The sequence below is a fragment of the Sus scrofa genome, chromosome 1 (genome assembly GCF_000003025.6).
Source record: "Sus scrofa isolate TJ Tabasco breed Duroc chromosome 1, Sscrofa11.1, whole genome shotgun sequence".
NCBI lineage: Eukaryota > Metazoa > Chordata > Mammalia > Artiodactyla > Suidae > Sus > Sus scrofa.
In genome coordinates this window covers 55,831,712-55,852,701 of record NC_010443.5, presented here as the reverse complement: position 1 = coordinate 55,852,701, position 20,990 = coordinate 55,831,712, and the positions used below count along the sequence as shown (strand labels likewise).

General features: G+C 38.6%; 1 protein-coding gene across 3 annotated transcripts in view; it reads right to left on the bottom strand.

Annotated features, from left to right (window-relative positions):
• CFAP206 (cilia and flagella associated protein 206) overlaps nt 1–20,990 on the bottom strand; it is a 32,693-nt gene that overhangs the window by 1,502 nt on the left and 10,201 nt on the right. For 2 of the 3 annotated variants that reach the window (XM_005659280.3, XM_021089775.1), the window contains 7 exons: nt 20,827–20,985; nt 19,256–19,464; nt 16,659–16,778; nt 15,034–15,232; nt 12,729–12,869; nt 9,176–9,369; nt 2,906–3,049 (listed from right to left, as the gene is read on the bottom strand). In XM_005659280.3, coding sequence (XP_005659337.1) covers nt 2,906–3,049; nt 9,176–9,369; nt 12,729–12,869; nt 15,034–15,232; nt 16,659–16,778; nt 19,256–19,464; nt 20,827–20,985 — 1,166 coding nt within the window. The remainder of the gene's footprint in view (nt 1–2,905; nt 3,050–9,175; nt 9,370–12,728; nt 12,870–15,033; nt 15,233–16,658; nt 16,779–19,255; nt 19,465–20,826; nt 20,986–20,990) is intronic. The other variant, XM_005659281.3, reaches the window with a different exon arrangement.

The window sequence follows — 20,990 nt, the reverse complement described above, 5'->3', positions numbered from 1 at the left end:
CAGCACCTAAGACTTTTTTTTTCTTTTTGGTCTTTTTAGGGCTGCACCTGCAGCAGCATATGGAGGTTCCCAGGCTAGGGGTCAAATCGAAGCTACAGCTGCTGACCTTCACCATAGCCACAGCAACACGGGATCTGAGCCACGTCTGTGACCTACACCATAGCTCATGGCAACGCCAGATCCTTAACCCGCTGAGCAAGGCCAGGGATCGAACCCTCATCCTCTTGATTCCTAGTTGGATTCATTTCTACTGCACAAGGACAGAAACTCCAGCACCTAAGATGTTCAGCAGTTTCCAGATAATATTTGACATGATTCTACATTTTGCTTACTCCTTTTACAGATTGCTGGTAATCATGAGGTTAAACAGATTACTCAGGCTGGACAAGCAAGGAGGAGTTTGTTAAAAGGATAATAAGTTTTACTAAGGTTGTGGTGAAATCCTAGGGAAAACTCAGAAGGTATTAGACCATGTGAGTTAGGAACAAGAGACCTGGAATTAGAGGAAATCTTTCAGAGTTTGAGATCCTACAAGTGATTGAGAACCAAAACTGCTCCCCAACCCAACACACACACAACTTATTGTCTACATTAGTATGACTTTACTATTCTTTTGTCTTCATTAGCATAATTTTCCAAGAGACTCTTGACAAAGCAAATAACTTGACGGGTTCATTACAGAACATCCTGAAAGGTGTTTCAGCTCTTCAGTAGTAAGCATTAACACACAGAGTAAGCCCTAGGACTCTTTGCGTCCCTTGCCTTAAGATTCACTTTGCTATGCCTATCCATTTTGCACTGTTTTTTCATAATCTTTACCCAACCCAATTCAAGCCCCTAACCCGTCCGCCACCTGACCCCTGACATGGAAAGACCTGCCCTCAACCAAATTTCAAAGTCTCAATAAATCCTGATCTTGCTATTTCCCCTCAGAGACAATGCAAAGCTCTGCTGAGGCGGGGTGGTTTCCTTTGCAACTATAAGCCATATACTTAGCTTCATCTTATGAACACATCATGTTGGTAATACATGGGGAGCTGGCATTCAACATGCTGCAGTTCTAGAGGATAATAGGTGTAAGGTGGGGAAACAGAATGAACTTGAGGCAGGAGGAGAAAGGGTAGAAAGGGTCCAATCAGGATGAAGTTCAGCCCCACTGAACACCCCATTCTCTTAACATTTCCAGTCCAGACCAAATCTTCCATATCTACCTCTCATCTCCTGTCCAGCCAGCACTCTTTCTTCTCCTTTGCCTCTCTGTGTCTCAAGGCCAACCTAAAATGTCACCTAAGTTCATGGAGTAGAATTTTTACTGCACTTGTTATACCACTCACCAAGAGGTCCTGAAATATTTTTAGTGTATTAATGTCACTTGCTCGATCATTAGTTCCTGATACATAAGACAGATATGTTACCTAGTACACATCTGAGGAGCGCCAGTGAGTCTAGTAGATAACAGAAAAGAATGCAGCAAATGAGAGCTTCATGAATTACAGATGAATAGCTGGTAGGAATGCTAATGGATCAATGATCTAGAACATATGCCAGGAAGTTGAACCTTCCTCATCCTAAGCAACCAAGGGACTGAAAATCTGCCACCAGAGAACGTGGCAAGGGAAATGATGTGGTTAGTGAAAAGAGTGGCTGGATGTACAAGCAGATAAAGGCTGGACCTTCTATGACAATAGAACTCTGACCCCACAACCTCTGAAGCAACCAATCTTAGAAGTCAAACCACAATTTCCGCAGCTGCAGCAATCAAACCAGAAGAGTCAGAACAACCCTATTTTTGTTTGCTTCCTTCCCTTCCAAATATGCTTACTAAACCAATCACATATGATGCCCTGCTGCTCCAGCTTCCCTGTCAGCAAACTCCAATCAGAGAATCCCTGAAGCCCTCCCCTTTTTCACTATAAAGCATTCTCACTCAAACATAAGTGATGGTGACTGAGTCCCTTGATATAACAAACTTTGAATAAATAGCCTCTGCTCTCATACCTGATTTTGGGTAAAAAGGTGAAAAGGCCACAGGTGTAAAAAAAGAGTCTGTTCCTTCACACTATAAATATTCATTGTTTAAAATGACAAAACATTATAGAAAGAACAAGTGGGGGGAATTCCACTGAGTCAGACAGGGATGAGGGTTTCAAAGACAGGCTTCAAGGGTAGGTACCTATTGTGATTAAAGATGACTGAGAATCAGGACAAGAAAGCCAAATGTCTGGAGAGAAAAAGTTGACAGTAAAAGGGAACCATATCTGTGATATAACAGAGATAATATTCTGATCCTCAAAAAAGTCCAAAAAAAAGAAAGGTATGCTTTAAATGATTAGAAGAAGCTGGAGGGCTTTAAATACTAGCACCTCATAGGTTAGCACAATAGATTAAAACTATTATACAGATTATTAGAGAAATGGAGTAGGAGTTCCCATTGTGGCTCTGCAGGTTAAGGACATGACGTTGTCTCTGTGAGGATACGAGTCTGGTCCCTGGCCTCACTCAGTGGGTTAAGCATCCAATGTTGGTGCAAGCTGTGGTGTAGGTCACAGGTGCAGCCCTGATTTGACCCCTGACCCGGGAACTACCATGTGCCACAGGTGCAGCCATTAAAAAGGAAAAGGAGAGAAATGGAGGAGAGATAGATAGCAACCATCATGTTTTACTTACTGTCTGCTATAATTTGAGAGTAGCTTCGTACTTCTGTATTTCTATATATGCTTAAAATTAGAACATAGTCTTAAAATGTAAAGCTAGAAATTATAAATTATCCTGATTATTTTTATTTTAACAAAGATACTGTGAACGACTCACTATTGTACGTAAATAATTTAGCTTACCAACTCCATGAGTAACAACATATTAAAATTCTCCAACCTATAAATAATTTTAGAAAAAAATTACAAACCAGTTTTATAGCTTTTCTTCTTAACTCCCATTCATTCCACTCATATGATCTCACAATTGTTGGTGGCAATAAGTGTGTATCCGTCTGTGTGCTACTTTCACACATTGTAATTGGTTTTATATAATGTTTGCCAACCTCTTTCATCTAAAGAAGTAAAGTTTTGTAATTACTATTTGTATAAAAAAATTATTTACTGATAACTAAAGTATTTAGCTAAAACTGACAAAACATTAGGAAAACTAGAACATGAAACATACTTGGAAATACTAGCAAAAAAAAAAAAAAGCTCATAATTAGTGAGCCAAACGTTATTGCTTTCCTGGGCAGTATGAATTTGTGCCTGATTTTGTGAACTAAATGTAGGAAGTGTATTTTGGATGCACTCATTCCCAAGTCAACTGTCCCTCTAATCTTCACAATTGGGAGCATAAGTGAGTACCTTGCTGGAAATGGATAGAAGCTTAGAATAGCTATGAAATATTAAGTATAAGTCACATTCATTTTTAGTATCAGAACATCTTTAGAATATATCTTAAATTCAAACTAGGTGTACATAGCAGATTATTATGCATTTTAGCTGATTACATTGATTTTTCTGCCAAGGCATCCAGAAACTCGCTATTAAAATATTAAGTATTCAGTAATCCCAGGCTAAACAAGTTATGCAATGAAGTTGAAGTTGCTGGAGGGGGTGGAAGATGTTTAAGAAACTAAAGTCCTAGTAAAGAAGAGGGAAAGAGATTAAATTCCTTCTCCAATAACAAAATAGACAATTACTGATCCCTACCATTTAGCATAAGATATAATTTTTGCCTTGCAACTGCTCTTATGATATAGCTACATGGATAAAAAGATGCTGAAAAGATAATTAACAACATTATTCAAGTAAATAACAAGTAAAAAGTAATGATTACTACTTTTTACAGCAAGAAAGATAATTAACAACATTATTCATGTAAATAGCAAGTAAAAAGTAATGACTACTACTTTTTACAGCAAGTAAAAAGAAGTACGGAGAGAGAATACTTATATCCATAGGCGTTAAAGGCCAGTGAAGGATTAAATACACAGGATTAAATTCACAGAAAGGGAAAAATAAGACCAGACATGCAGGGGAAAATTGTCCTTTAATGGAAAGCTGTCTACATACAGCACACCTTTCTGGTGATCTGATTCTAGCCTTTCATTATCTTTGTGCTGTCTTACAACTCCATAAGTTAGAAATAAGTTGTAGCAATGCACATGATTCTTGTCTATAGATATGTAAATTCATAATTCTTTCAAGGTTTTTTGTTTTTGTTTATTTTTTAAACAGAACTTGACAATGTAATTCTCAAAGTTATATGGAAAGCATAGCCAAGATTATTAGAGAAGACAACTTTTATATCAAGACTTATTATAAGGCTATAGTAAGATATAGTTGTAGGAATTTTTTTAAAAATCGAATAGCTGAATAGACTAGGGAGTCTAAATATAAGACACTGTAAATCACTGGAGGAAGGAAGGGGCATTAAACACATGGTCTGGGAAAATTCACTATTCAAAGGAAAAAAAAAATGAAATTGAGCCTTCACCACCAGACACAAAAATCAAATCCATGTAGGTTAAAGACTCTGGCGTGAAAAGCAAACTTATATATTCATATATATATGTATATGTGTACATATGTATGTGTATATATATATGTAGGAGAATATTACTATGTAAGGATTTCTTAAGTAAGACATAAAAGTTCAGAACATGAAGAAAATAGAGTGATAAATTACACATTAAAGGAGTTCCCATCGTGGCACAGTGGTTAACGAATCTGACTAGGAACCATGAGGTTGTGGGTTTAGTCCCTGCCCTTGCTCAGTGGGTTAAGGATCCGGTGTTGCCGTGAGCTGTGGTGTAGTTTGCAGATGCGGCTCGGATCCTGCGTTGCTGTGGCTCTGGCGTAGGCCGGAAGCTACAGCTCCGATTCGACCCCTAGCCTGGGAACCTCTATATGCCACGGGAGTGGCCCAAAGAAATAGCAAAAAAAAAAAAAAAAAAAAAAAAAAGAATGTAAAAAAAAAAAATTACACATTAAAATGAAAAACTTGGAGTTCCTGTCGTGGCTCAGTGGTTAATGGATCTGACTAGCATCCATGAGGATGCAGGTTCAATCCCTGGCCTTGCTCAGTGGGTTAAGGATGCCGTGAGCTGTGGTGTAGGCTGGCAACTGCAGATGCAGCTCGGAATCTGTGTTGCTGTGGCTGTGGCGTATGCCGGCAGCTACAGTTCCAATTTGATCCCTAGCCTGGGAAACTCCATATGCCAGAAGTGCAGCCCTAAAAAGCAAAAATAATAAAATAAAATGAAAAACTTCTGTTCATCAAAAGACACCACTAAAAGAATGAAAAGATAAGCCACAAATTGGGAGAATATATCTGCAAAACATGTATCTAACAAAGTCATATCAATAGTATGTTTTTGAAAAAAAACAAATCTTACAAGTCACTAAGAAAAGACATAATCTACCAGAAAATTGGGTAAAAGACAGTCATTTCACAGAAATATATTGTTTAGGAAGATGTACATGAGTGGCAAAAAATAAAAAGACAAGAAATGAATAATACCAAATTCATAAAGGTGTGACTGCTGGGGGGAGAGAAAAGACTGAGATTAGAAAGGGGGTAGAGGGATCTTAGAGATTGGATCATGTTCGTTTTCTTCTTATAGGCAATGGATACATCAGTGTTTGGTTTTTATAATTTTCATACAGTGATATCCTTTGGCTTATATAAATACTGTATGATCAAAACTTATTTTAATTGAATGGGATATATTTTCCACTATGTAGTTGTTTCCTTTTAGTCTTTTATTTTATTAGAATTGATATATAAGAGCTTTTTAAAAAAGCAATCGCACATATTGTTTTAAAAGTAGGCAGAAAATAAGATATAACTAAACCCATGAAATTATATTAAGGCATCATTTTTTTTTCTTTTTAGGGCTGCACCTGTGGCATATGGAAGTTCCCAGGCTAGGAGTCAAAGGGGAGCTGCAACTGCCAGCCTATGCCACGGCCATAGCAATGCCAGATCCACACTGCATCTGCAACCTACACCACAGCTCACGGCAAAGCTGGATGCTTTAACCAACTGAGCAAGGCCGGGGATGGGACTCTCATCCCCATGGATACTAGTCACACTGTTAACCTGCTGAATCACAACAGGAACTCCTAAGGCATCATTATTAAAACTACTAATGGTTAAAAAAACTAGGCAAATAGTAATTTTATGAATAGGACAACCCCATATAATAAATATATAAATTCCCAAATTATTTTATTACTTTAATACAAGTCAATTAAAATCTAAAGAAGATGTTGGCAAATTCAGTAGGAAATTCAGTAGGAAATTAACATGGACATATAAAGATCCATGCATGGCAATTTTGAAAAAATAAAAAGGCCAAGGGAAAGTCTTACCCTATCAGATAATAAGATATATATTAAATAAAATATATTAAATGAAATATATATTAAGTAAAATATATTATATTTTATACACTTTATATTTTATAAACATTATCAAATATTATATTCAATAATATTAAATATTACAGATATTTTATTATAAAAGCATAATATAAACTATGTTATAGATATTATATTTTATATTTTATTATATTATTAAATTAAATATTATAATATTAAAATATTGTTTATGTTTTTTATATTTTATATATTAAATAAAATATATTATAAAACAATAGTAATTAAAACAGTATAGTGTCAGCATAGAGATAGACAACTAAGCCAGTGGAATTGAAGCAAGGGCCTAGAGAAAAACCTATTTCAGGTGAAAAATATTAACACAATAAAAGGGGCATCATATTTAGTGGGACAACCATACATTATTAGTAAAGGATATTAGGAAAACTGGCTCACTACATGAAGAAAAATAAAATTAGTATTCTTTATTATCTCCAAATGGACTAAAGGCCTAAATGAGAAATTAAATTAAATGTGAATGATAAATTAAAGCAGGAGACAGTGTTCCCTAGTGGCTCAGGGGGTTAAGGATCTGGCACTGTCACTGGTGTGGCTCAGGTCGCTGCTGTGATACAGGCTGGATTACTGGCCAGGGAACTTCTGCATGCTGTGGGCACAGCCAATTAATTACTTAACTAACTAAAACAGGAAAAAATGTAAAATAATAACCTTAGGACAGTAAAGGATTTCTAAAACAAAACTTCAAAAAGCACAACCTAGATATGACTACATCAAAATTCAAGCTGTGCTTTCAATGGAGGGCTCAACCAACAAAGCTAACAGAGAGCGGAAAGACTGGGCAAAGACACTGCAACTTTTAACACTGGTAAAGAATTAATAGGAGTTCCTGTTGTGGCTCAGCAGAAATGAATCCAACTAGTATCCATGAGGATGTAGGTTCAATCCCTGCACCTTCTCAGTGGGTTAAGGATCCAGCATTACAGTGGGCTGTGGTGTAGGTCGCAGACGTGGCTCAGATCCTGTGGTGCCGTGGCTGTGGTGTAGACCGGTGGCTGTAGCTCCTATTCAACCCCTAGCCTGGGAACTTCCATATGCTGCACCTACGGTCCTAAAAAACTAAATAAATAAATAAAAGATAAAAAAGAATTAATACTTATAATAGACAAGGAGCTCCTGCCTACCAACAAGTTAAAGACAGAAAGAACAGTATAAAAAAAATAAATGGCAAAGGTAATGAAGAGTCGATGCACAGAAAAGGAAACCTGAAATGGATAATAGATGTAAGAAGAAAGGCTGAACCTCACTATCAGAAAAATGTACAATAAAACAGTGAGAGTGATTCCGTCTGAAATTCATCATGTTGGCAAAAATGATAAACCGGAGTAAAAGTAAGTGCTAGCAGGGTCAGTGACAAGCCCCATGAGACCGGAGCTAAACTGATCCCATCATTTTGGGAGTAACCTCCCAGTGGAGCCAAAATTGTAGGACTATTGTTTGGCCCACAGACAGAAGGATACTGAACAGCCAAGTCCAGTCTCACTCCACAACAGGAGAAAGGCCGAATGTTCTGCAGAACTGCATCATCCAAAAGGATGGCTGGAGGCTGGAGGTCACATTGACAGACTGGCAGCCTGGTGTCAGAACAGCAATGCTACAACTTCCAACCACTTTGTCCTTAGCTGACCCCTGCACCCAAATGTTCAGACTCTGCCTGTCACTAGCCCAACCGTCCCCTTACCAGTCACTGCTGGGATCCCTGCTGACCCAGTCAGTTGTACCCAAACCCACCTGCTTCACTGTCTCAGTATTGGCAAATATAATAAACACAGACCATCCATGAACCATGTGTTTCAGGGTTTTATTTTAGTGAGTTTAAAAGAGGGAAATTGAGCAAGAGACAGGATGACAGAGCGATCAAAAGGTGAACAGTGAAAAATGAAAGACAAAGAGGAAGAAAACAAGAATACACAGGAGTAGAACGTGAGCCCCAAAGAGGCAGAGACTATCACCTGTCTTGTTGACTGTGCCAAGAATCGTGCCTAGCACACAGTAAACAGCTCAGTAAATGTCTATTGAATGAATTAACAAATAGGTGCCAACACTCAAACACACCTTCAGATCCACTTTGCACTTTTCAGACTGGTGCAATTTAAACCTGTTAAATGATTTTACAACTCTGTAAGTGACCATGTTATTTGTGCTGAGTTCCTTCAATTTTAGATAAGGAAATACTGTATTCAGTGATTTATCTAAATGTAGTCTTTCTCTTTCAGGTTTTTCTAGCCTGATTCATCAATTTGATTCCTTATCTTGTTTTCACTCATTCTTTGTGGACTTCCTTGGTTTTCTTCTTCAGATATGAACGCCTTTCAGATAACCTGGAATGGTCCCCATCTGACCCTGACTCTACCTGAATGTGGGAACCAGTCTACAGCAAAATGTAACATTTTATTAACTGTACTTTATTTATTTATTTATTTATTTTGTCTTTTTGCCTTTTCTGGAGCCACTCCCGCAGCATATGGAGGTTCCCAAGCTTAGGGGTCTAATTGGAGCTGTAGCTGCCAGCCTATGTCAGAGCCACAGCAAGGTGGGATCCAAGCCGAGTCTGCGACCTACACCACAGCTCACGGCAACGCCAGATCCTTAACCCACTGAGTGAGGTCAGGGATCGAACTCGAAACCTCGTGGTTCCTACTCCGATTTGTTAACCACTGAGCCACGACAGGAACACCTTATTAACTATACTTTAGAATGTTATAAATTCTTAAAATGCCAACCCTCCTTACCTGAGAATATGGAATAAGGGTTTCAAACTGTTGATGAAGTTCTAGTAGTTGAATCAATTCTGCATTTTTTTTGGCTTTTTCTGTAATTGAATCAATATAATTTTCAGGATTTTCTGCAAACGAATATGCAGCATCTCTGGTATTGAAAGTGTAATACTTTTCTTTATATTTCAAAATTCCAATTGCTGGATTTCCTGAAAATTGAGAAAAGGAATTAAGTGTGAAATGTTAAGTGACTCTATGTTTGTAATACACCCATAGAACCATTTCCTATACACTCCGTTTTTATCACTTATGTTTTTATTCAGCTGAAGTATTACAACTAGCAATCTGAAATTATACATTTTGCTAAATTATATTTTATATAAAGTTCAAATTAAATTGATTTTATATATTTAAATATTTTAAATTTTTAAATTAAATTTTATCTAAGAATATTTCACTATCCAGATATAAGTTGTTTAAAAAATCTTTTATGAGAAGCCACTCAGTAAATGGCAGGTTTTTCAAATCTTCTTAAACTTAACTAACATTGTTTTAAAAGTAATCCTGTCAGAACTATAAAAATGAGACATCATTTCCAAAATGTAAATTTGCATGTTAGAAAGTCTTTCCCATGTAAAACATGGATTATTAAATATACACATAGATTGTGAGAATTATATAGGAAGCAGTAACACTGTCTTATTTATTCTTTCATTTATATAACAAATATTTCTTGCCCTTGGTCTTGGCACTGAGGATATAGAAGAAAACAAATTAGTAAATATACCATAGGCCAGAGAGTAATCAGTGCTACAGAAAACAAAAAAACAAAACAGGTTAAACACATGGTACAAGGAAGGAGGGTGAAAATGACATTTTATTTTTATTTTTTGTCTTTTTTCTAGGGCCACATGCATGGCATATGGAGGTTCCCAGGCTAGGGGTGGAATCGGAGCTGTAGCCACCCACCTATGCCACAGCCACAGCAGCGTGGGACCCAAGCCACGTCTGTGACCTACATCACAGCTCACGGCAACGCCAGATCCTTAACCCACTGAGCAAGGCCAGGGATCGAACCCGCAACCTCACGGTTCCTAGTTGGATTCGTTAACCACTGAGCCACGACGGGAATTCTGAAAATGACATTTTAAATTGGGTGATCAGAGAAGGCTGAGTAAAACGAAGGAGCAAGGTGTGTAGCTATTGGGGGACAGAGCTGTCCAACTAGAGAGAAGAGCAAGTGCAAAAGCTCTAAGGTGAAAATGGTCTTGGAATGTTCGAGAACAGCAAGGTCAGTAGGGCTGGAGCAACGTCATCAGAAAAGGCCCCTGACTGGTAGGCCCAGGTAAGCCCTGTGGTCTGTAGTCCCCAAGAGGAGGGGCTCCTACAGAATTCCTCTGAGGCAGTGCAGCTGGCTGCTGCCCAGAAAATAACACAGGAAATAGAAATCATGCAGTACGCAGATCTAAAGTGAAGTAAGACAGAGAAAGACAAATATCATATGATATCACCTATATGTGGAATCTAATAAAAATGATACAAAAGAACTTTTTTTTTTTGGTCTTTTTAGGGCCACACCCACAGCATATGGAAGTTCCCAGGCTAGGGGTCTAATGGGAGCTGTAGGCTGCTGGCCTACACCAGAGCCACAGCAATGCTGGATCCTTAACCTACTGAGCGAGGCCAGGGATCAAACCCTTGTCCTCATGGATATTTGCCAGGTTTGTTACCACTGAGCCATGATGGGAACTCCCCAAAATAACTTATTTAAAAAACATAAGTTCCAGTAGTGGCTCAGCAGTTAACAAACCTGACTAGTATCCATGAGGATAAGGGTTTGATCCCTGGCCTTTCTCGGTGGGCTAAGGATCTGGCGTTGCCATGAGCTGTGGCGTAGGTTGCAGGTGCAGCTCAGATCCTGTTGTGGCTGTGGTGTAGGCCAGCAGCTACAGCTCCCATTAGACCCCTAGTTTGGGATCTTCCACCTGCCTCGAGGGAGGCCCTAAAAAGACAAAAACAAAAAACAAAAAAAACAAAACAAGAAAAAAACCCCAGAAGCAAACTGATTTCAAAAACCAGATTTCAAAAATCAATCTTGTGATTACCATAGGTGAAACTGCTGTGGGGAAAGAAGAATTGGGAAAGTGGGAATAACATATACACACTACTGTATGAAATAGATGATTAACAAGAGCCTATATATAGCACAGGAAAATCTACTCAATAGTTTGCAATAACCTATATGGGAAAAAAGAATGGGTACATTTATATATATGACTGATTCACTTTGCTATACACCTGAAATTAATACAACAATGTAAATCAACCATACTCCAGTAAAATCAAATTTAAAAAAAAAGTCTCCAGAATAGCTTATTCAGAGAGGATCCTAAAACCCAAAGCTCCACGAGTCCTTCTACTTTTCTCTTTCTCCCCCTCCCTTAGAATCATAGCTGGTGGGAGCTGGAAGGGACCAGACAGACCTCCTAGTTCGTCTTTCTCCTTTTCCTGATGGGGATACTGAGGTCCACAGAGGGCACGAGATTTGCTGAAAGATACTCAGAAACTAGGCTTTCCCAGTCCTGGGCCATAGCTTTTCCAATCACATCAGGCTGGCTCTGTCATCACTCCTCATCCACGTTTCTCTGTGTTTGCATGTCTCCTAAGAACTTTCCCTTCTTATTTGTGAAGAAAGAAAGGGGTGGGGGAGAGATGGGGAGGGGAGGGAGGGAAAGGGAAGGGAAGGAGAAAAGAGAAAAAGGCAGCAACACATTCCGTTGCTTTGTACTGCTTCATGGCCCTTGTTTTCTGCCTCAGATCAGTGACCCACATGGGACCACAGAATACTGCTCTCTTGAGGAAATCTTTTATTACGCCCATAATGAAAAAAATCTACTATCATAAAAAAAAGGAGTCAATGCATATGTTCTCTAGCCCATATACACACAATCCCAATAATTCTCTGTAAATAATTCTATTCCGAATTCACACAGCACTTTTTGGATAATAATTGATTTCATCTTAGTTTCTGATTTATCTTTATTTTGGAGAAACTCCAGTAATATATACACCCCAAAGAAATTTTACCTGATAAAATATCGGCCATTTCCTTAGAGGGTTGTGATTTATACAGAAATCCTGATCTATGTCAAGGGAATATAACCATAAAGTGACAAAGAATATTTTTTAATAAATATATCAGCTAAACTAGTGTTGCTCTTTCAAGCAATTACTTAGGGAGAGGATACATTTTAGGAATGCCAAGTAACACATGGAATCCTTCACTGACATATAAGTCATCCCCCTTTTATGATACTGCAGAATCCGTATTTCATGATATACACATTCCATCACTTATCACTTGTATTATAATTTCTTGTTTATGTCAGCCTATCAGGTTATACTGCAAGCAATCAAAGATAAGTACTTTGTTTGGATGATCTTTGTAGCACCTTTCCTATCTCACCATCAGAGTCCTTGACATTTCACAGCGTAAGGGAGTGACAATGATGGTACTTTATTTAAAGAAAAAACTAGAGAAAGAAGAGTATTACTTCCAATGATGTACCTGGAAGGAGAAGACCATCTGTTGCAGCAATTGTGTAGCCACAAAACCCCCGATACTGAATTAACAATTTATCGAAATTGGCTGTTGTTTCTGGGAAAAGCCATTCCAGGTTTCTGAAATCCGCTGGATTTACTCTATCTTCTAAAATGACAGAGGAGGACAAGAAAAAATCTTATTCAGTGGAAACAGTAAAGCACCCAAGAAATGAGCAGAAGAGACTGGTTGCTTTGTAACTAAACAGCAATAAAGCAACACCATCCAAGAAGTTCCCGTTGTGGCGCAGTGGTTAACGAATCCAACTAGGAACCATGAGGTTTCGGGTTCGATCCCTGGCCTCGTTCAGTGGGTTAAGGATCGGGCGTTGCCGTGAGCTGTGGTGTAGGTTGCAGACACGGCTCGGATCCCGTGTTGCTGTGGCTCTGGTGCAGGCTGGCGGCTACAACTCCGATTGGACCCCTAGCCTGGGATCCTCCATATGCCAAGGGAGTGGCCCTAGAAAAGGCAAAAAAAAAAAAAAAGCAACTTCATTCAAGATAGTGTAGCTCTTGATAACATGTGAGGTAGCAAAATACTTTCAATATGACGCTTGTATACTAGGACTTGTTCTGGAAACAGCTAAGAATGGTGTAAGCAGAAAGAGTCAAGGAGACATCTCTTAGTGACTTAAGTTTGATAACAGGGTGTACCATTTTTGTTCTTCACACATTTAAGTTTTCCTAGTGTTGCTAACTATTTTTACACAAATAAAAACATGTATTTATAAAACACTGATCCCTGAAGTTCTTAGATTTTGCAAGCCTACCTACACTTCTGTGCCTGGCTCTATATCCAAGTGACAGACACCACAAATGACCCTGTGGCTACAACTAAAAGAAAATGCATACTTTAGAGAAAAGATCGCTTCTTCCTTCTTTTTTCCTAATATGCCTGAACACCTCAATTAGTAATGAAAAGTGGCAGTTGTGAATTCAATTCTCTCAGAAGAACACTGGGTCTCCCAATTCCCTTGGGGCAATAACTTGATAAACTGCATTCTAGTGAACAAAAGGTTTTGACTTATAGTAGGTAATGACATGTCTTGCCAATATGGTTGAGTTTAGTGTCTACTGTTGAAGTGACTTTAAGTTTTCAATTTCATTTAGCACTTGCATAGATTTGCTGTTTTAACAAAATGAAATGAGTTGGAAGGACATTTTTGAGTGTCTGTGATTTTGTTTTCAGATTTTATGTATTCCAGTAATTTTCAAGTGAAAATCACCATTAGGTTTTTACTTTTCACTTCTACAAAAATAGAATTTGAAAAGGAACTTTAGAGAGTAAATTATCTAATTTCACTTTCTTGGAAAACTTTCTTTTTAGATAATAATTCAAATCCCAGACTCTATTTTGGCATTTCTCATGAATTTTTTTATTTTTTATTTTTTGTCTTTTTGCCTTTTCTAGGGCCACTCCCTTGGCATATGGAGGTTCCCAGGCTAGGGGTCGAATCGGAGCTGTAGCCACCGGCCTACACCAGAGGCATAGCAACCGGCAAGGCCGGATCCTTAACTCACTGAGCAAAGCTAGGGATTGAACCCACAACCTCATGGCTCCTAGTCAGATTCATTAACCACTGAGCCACGTCGGGAACCCCTTCTCATGAATTTTCAGTTGTCTTTAACTAAGACAGAAAGGACCCAAAAAGAAATCAATAAATCTCTTAAAGGGCCTAAAAAAAAGCTCAGTTTTACAAGGATAACATTTATTGATTTATAAATTTCAACCTGAATCTGGAGTAGATATATGGCAAATGGCATTTCAAAGAAATGGAGATTCATTTGCAACAAATATAGCATGGATTAATGTCCTTTTCTACTACAAACCAATAATAAAATCACTAAGATTATGATAGAAACCCAGAAGCACAGAAAATCATTGTTAACCAAAACACTAGCAATAAGATCAGGAATAGTTACTGCTGGAGAGCAAAATATTCTGTTTATATATTTTCTGTTTTCCACATTTTCTATAACATCAATAGACTTATAATCAAGAAAGATGTTCAGGGAGTTCCCTGGTGGCTCAGCAGGTTAAGGATCCGGCATGGCCATGTTCAGGTCATTGATGAGGCACAGGTTCAATCCCTGGCCTGGGAACTCCTGGAGGCCTCAGGAGTGCCCCTCCCAAAAAAGATAATATTAAAATCTCACAGCAGGTATCATTAAAAAAAAACTTTATCAGAAAGATAGAACCTGAAATTTTTAAAACAAAAGAGTGACTTTATTCTAGGGGTATATTTAAGAGGAAAAAGAATGCTTTCTGTTACCCATGTGTTCTTTGATTCTACACACATCAGTTTTCACAGCCACTCGGTCAAGAAGATCTTGCATTACTTTTTCAGGAAAGAATAATTCATGAGCACCCAGAAATGGCTCGAGATGAGTAGTTAAATTACTGAGGACACTAATCAAAACAGTTTCATCCTGGAAGCTAGTCCACAGATTGGAAAGGGCAATGAAGATGGGCTGAGGAAGAGACAAAAATGTTCAAAATGTCACTGTTTAGCAAAATTACAAATCACTCTACCCTTTAAAATAAATACAAAGTTTGTTTGTAAAGAGATTAAGTCTCCCATAAGACAAGTCAAAGTCTCATGAAGTTAGACAATAAAATCTCAGTAGAAACTGGACTCATAAATTATGGGAAAATAAAATTGTATTTCAAAACCTTTTTTTTTTTCTTGTGTAATTGTCAGTAAGTAAGTTTATGCAAAAGAGCCAAACACTTGGGATCACCCAAGAAACATTTATGGACACTTCACCTCAACAGGTCTAGGGAAAAATATCTTCTTTTTTTCAAAAAAGCTAAATATGACTCATGATAATTAGATTTATCTAGCTCAATTATGATTCAAAAGAACCTGGAAAGTCTAGGGATATACCTTGGGGCATTTCCTGTGAGCTGCAAGTTAAAGATTTTGTCAGTGAGTGTATTTTTTCTTCACATTAAAAGTCATTGACTTATACAACAAATAAAAAATGAATAAGGTCCTATTTGTAAGTGAAACAACTTAGCCTTTTGTTCCTTGAATTTTAAAATAAAGTATTGGGAATGATTACATAAAATCATCAGAGAATCAAAATGCTCTATAAAATACTGCTTGTGCATCTTGTACTTTGGGGGGGCTCCCAGATTTGCCCGTAGGTGATGCAGATAATCAAAAAGTCAGAAAAGGTGCAGGTTTGGTAAACAAGGTGATTATTATCTGACTTTTCAGAAAGGTCACAAATTACATCACCTCCTTGCTGAAGGCAATTTCTCTCTCTCTCTCTCTCTCTTTTTTTTTTTTTTTTTTTTTTTTTGCTTTTTAGGGCCATGCCCGAGGCACATGGAAGTTCCCAGGCCTACACCACAGCCACAACAAGGAGGGATCCCAGCCACATCTGCTATTACACCACAGCTCACGGCAACGCTGGATCCCTGACCCACTGAGCGATGCCAAGGATTGAACCTGGATCCTCTTGGATACTAGTCGGATTCATTTCCCCTGCACCACAATGGGAACCCCAAGCAGAAGGCAATTTCTAACCAACTACTATGAACATGCTTTCAACACTGAACTATGGATTATTTTTGTGGTCACAGATAACACTGATATTATGCTTATTCTAATATATATCTGCACTTTGTCGAGTAGCAATTACCTACTGAGAGAATCCACTCATTCAACTTGTAACATCCTGGTTTTATGATTATTACTACAAAACTGCCATAAAGAAAAGGATCAACTTGTATAAAACTAATATTATATTTTTAGTATTTAAATACTTTAGTAATTAAAAATAATTTATTAAATTAAATAAATTAAATTTAACTGCTTCTGATTCAGTTTCATAGGACTTAAAAGCTTATCCTTCTTTAAACAAGGTCAAAGTTGATGCAAACACTTACAAAAACTTGCGATGTTGGAACAGCCGTCTTTGATTTTACAGTCATTTTTAATTGTTCGAGTTGGGCTCCTAACTGCTTTATCATCATTTCCACTTCTTGAGCACAAGTAATTATATCTGACTGTGAAGATAGAATAATTTGCATTAAAAGTTTTATAATTTTACTACAAAAATTGTACGTTTTAAGCCCTATCTGCTCCCCACATCCCCTGAAGGTAAACTCAATGAGAGCAGAGATTCTGCTCTTTGTGGTACCTCCAACACCAAGAACAGTACTGGCATATAGATGGTGCCCCAGAAATATATGTTAAATGGATGAATCTCTTGTTTTTTGGTTTTTTTTTTTTTTTTTTTTTTTTTGCTTTTTAGGGCCATATTTGCGGCACGTGGAAATTCCCAGGCTAGATGTCCTATTGGAGCTACAGCTGCTGGCCTGAGCCACAGCAATGCAGGATCTGAGTCGTGTCTGCGACCTACACCACAGCTCATGGCAACACTGGATCCTTAACCCACTAAGCAAAGCCAAGGATCAAACCCACATCCTCATGAATATTAGTCTGGTTCGTTTCTGCTGAGCCACAACAGGAACTCCCAGAAAAACAAGACTGTCTGTTACTAATGATAAAATTCACATGTTGAAAAAGTTGTATCTGCCACCACAAGTCAAACTTGACAGTATCCTAACACAAGATATTTTTTTCTTTTTTTTTTGGTCTTTTTGCCTTTTCTAGGGCCGCTCCTGCAGCATATGGAGATTCCCAGGCTACGGGTCTAATCAGAGCTGTAGCCACTGGCCTACACCACAGCCACAGCAACTCGGGACCCGAGCCGAGTCTGCGACCTACACCACAGCTCACACAACACTGGATCCCCAACCCACTTAGCAAGGCCAGGAATCAAACCCACAACCTCCTGGTTCCTAGTCAGATTCGTTAACCACTGTGCCACGATGGGAACTCCAAACACAAGATATTTCTAATGAGATTGTTGGAAGAAAAAAAAGAATGAAGTCACTTAAAATTTCCTTTTCACAATGCAGTCAAAAATGCTTAGGGAGGAGTTCCCACTGTGGCTCAGTGGAGATGAATATGACTGGCATCCATGAGAACGCAGGTTCAATCTCTGGCCTTGCTCAGTGTGTTAAGGATCTGGCATTGCCGTGAGCTGTGGTATAGGTCGCAGACGTGACTCAGATCTGGCACTGCTGTGGCTGTGGCATAGGCGAGTGGCTATAGCTCTGATTTGACCCCTAGCCTGGGGACCTCCATAAGCTGCAGGTGAGGCCCTAAAATAAAAAAAATAAATTAATTAATTAAAAGAAGAAGATGTGGTACATATACACAATGGAATACTACTCAGCCATGAAAAGAACAAAATGATGCTAACATGGATGGACCTAGAGATTATCATACTAAGTGAATTAAGTCAGACGGAGAAATATAAATATCGTATGATATCACTTATATGTGGAATCTAAAATATAACACAAATAAACATCTATGAAAAAGAAACAGACTCATAGACATAGAGAGCAGACTTGTGGTTACCAAGGGGGAGGAGGTAGGAAAAGGGATAGACTGGGAGTTTGGGGTTAGCAGAGGCAAACTATTATATAAAGAATGCCTAAACAACAAGGTCCTACTGTATAACAGAGGGATATATATATATATATATTTGGTCTTTTTTGACATTTCTTGGGCTGCTCCGCGGCATATGGAGGTTCCCAGGCTAGGGGTCTAATCAGAGCTGTAGCCACCAGCCCACGCCAGAGCCACAGCAACACAAGATCTGAGCCGCGTCTGCAACCTACACCACAGCTCACGGCAACGCCGGATCCTTAACCTACTGAGCGAGGCCAGGGATCAAACCTGCAACCTCATGGTTTCCAGTCGGATTCGTTAACGACTGCGCCATGACGGGAACTCCCAGAGGGAACTATATTTAATGTCCTGTGATAAACCATAATGGAAAGGAATATGAAAAAGAATGTATATATGTGTATAACTGAATCCCTTTACTGTACAGCAGAAATTAACAAACTATAAATCAACTATATTTCAATAAAATAAATTTTTAAAATAATAATAAAATAAAATCCATTCCTCCAACACATTTTCTTTTCTTTTTTTTTTTTTTTTTTTTTTTTGTCTTTTTGCTATTTCTTTGGGCCACTCCCAAGGCATATGGAGGTTCCCAGGCTAGGGGTCTAATCGGAACTGTAGCCCCCGGTCTACGCCAGAGCCACAGCAACGCGGGATCCGAGCCATGTCTGCAACCTACACCACAGCCCACGGCAACGCCGGATCCTGAACCCACTGAGCAAGGGCAGGGATTGAACCCGCAACCTCATGGCTCCTAGTCGGATTCGTTAACCGCTGTGCCACGACGGGAACTCCCCTCCAACACATTTTCGTTAAAGTCAACATCCAACTTTCCCATTTCTATTTTAGTTTTGCCCCTACAGATGCAATGTCAACTGAGTGGTTATTAAGGTTGCCTTCTTTGTCAATGACCAGGTTCTAGCTTTGGTTTGAGACTTACAACATATAAAGAAGTCTCATTCTATGGAAAAGACCAGCCTTTGTGACATGAGCTCACCAAAATGATCTGAAGGAAGATCTCATATTGTCGCAAGTTATACAGGGCTTCTTTTAACATATAGGGCTGAAGCTCTTGACTCAACAGTGGGTTTTTTACCACTTTCTCGAGGATGGCTGTGTAGCGGTATGCCTGGTCCTGGACCACCTGGAGTTGGGAATCAATATGCTGTGTGGTGGCTGGGATGGCTTCCTGTAGAATAGCTGGCACTGGTTCAAAAGGTATAATAAGAGAGGCATGAGGAAATCTAAAAAGAGTTCAGAAGAAAAAGCCTAGAAAGTGATCACATTGAAACATGAAGTCAGTTTTTTTTCCCTTAACAAAATGACTAATAATAAGGCATATACTTCATGGGTCCTACACCAGGAAGTAAAGCATCCAGAAAGAAAAACCTATCCAAAAAACAGCCATTGCCAGATTATTAACCAGAAGTTATAACAGATCAGCTTTTGCCACTAAAATATAAAAGAATCTAAAGAACAGACAGGCTTTGGTCTTATGTGCTATTAAACCACGTGCCTCTAGAAAAGCCACTTTATCTCTCCTCCTGTATATCTTCTAAACTATTTGTAAAAAAGAAAAGTATACCACTTAGGAAACTCACTGGGATACTGAAAAATAAGAGAATCATCTAGAGAGACAGGGAATTTTATGAAGAGGGGGATTGACTTTTTAGAATAGTTTTTAAATTGCAATAAAAATTAACTTCTTGTGCTAGACCAGCAATCTGGTAAAAGACACTAACACCTTCTCAGTGGGACGACCAATTCATAAGGAAGTTACTTCTACTGGTAGCTCCTTGAGCAAGTATTTCAGTGAGTACTTTCAAGCTTATAGATAATGAATCTATTAAATATTCATAGTAGGTGCTCCTGAATTGATAGACTTTCTAATACCTCTTCTTGGACCATTTGATTCCATGAACCACATCAGCAATGGTTGTCTTTTCAAGGTGATTTTAATTTTTTTAAATCACTGAATTTTATTCCCTTTTGGTTATCTGACTTGGAGTAAAGAACACAAAAGCCCATTGAATTGGGGAGGCTGTCCTCCCAGAGGCCCTCTCTTCCTTTTACTGATTTTTTTTTTTTTTGTCTTTTTACCATTTCTTGAGCCGCTCCCACAGCGTATGGAGGTTCCCAGGCTAGGGGTCCAATTGGAGCTGTAGCTGCTGGCCTACGCCAGAGCCATAGCAACTCGGGATCCGAGCTGCGTCTGCGACCTACACCACAGCTCACAGCAACACCGGATCCCCAATCCACTGAGCAAGGCCAGGGATCGAACACCCAACCTCATGGTTCCTAGTCAGATTCGTTAACCACTGAGCCATGATGGGAACTCCTACTGATTCACATTCCCGTACTAGCTTCATGGTACATAACACTTAGGGTGTTGCCCCAATAAAATGAGAAAAATTATTACACGTTATAAACAGTAGCTATATCTAAGGTATAGTCAAAACTGCCAACTTTAAATCTAAGAATACCAGAGGTGTGTTGTGCATTATTTTCCTATGCTAATTCAATTTTAGACCTTTGTAACTTACAGAGTTAACCTTATGATATACCTACAGTCATCAATGCCTTCTCCTCCCTTTCCACAGTCTCGGTTAAATAAACGGATTCCAGTAACAATCATGGTGAGTTCTTTCAGTTGGCGTTCTTTGTCTTTCTCAGAAAGAGTTAGAAATGTCCCAAGCTCAGCCTGAGGAAAAACACTCTGTAGGGCTGCTAAA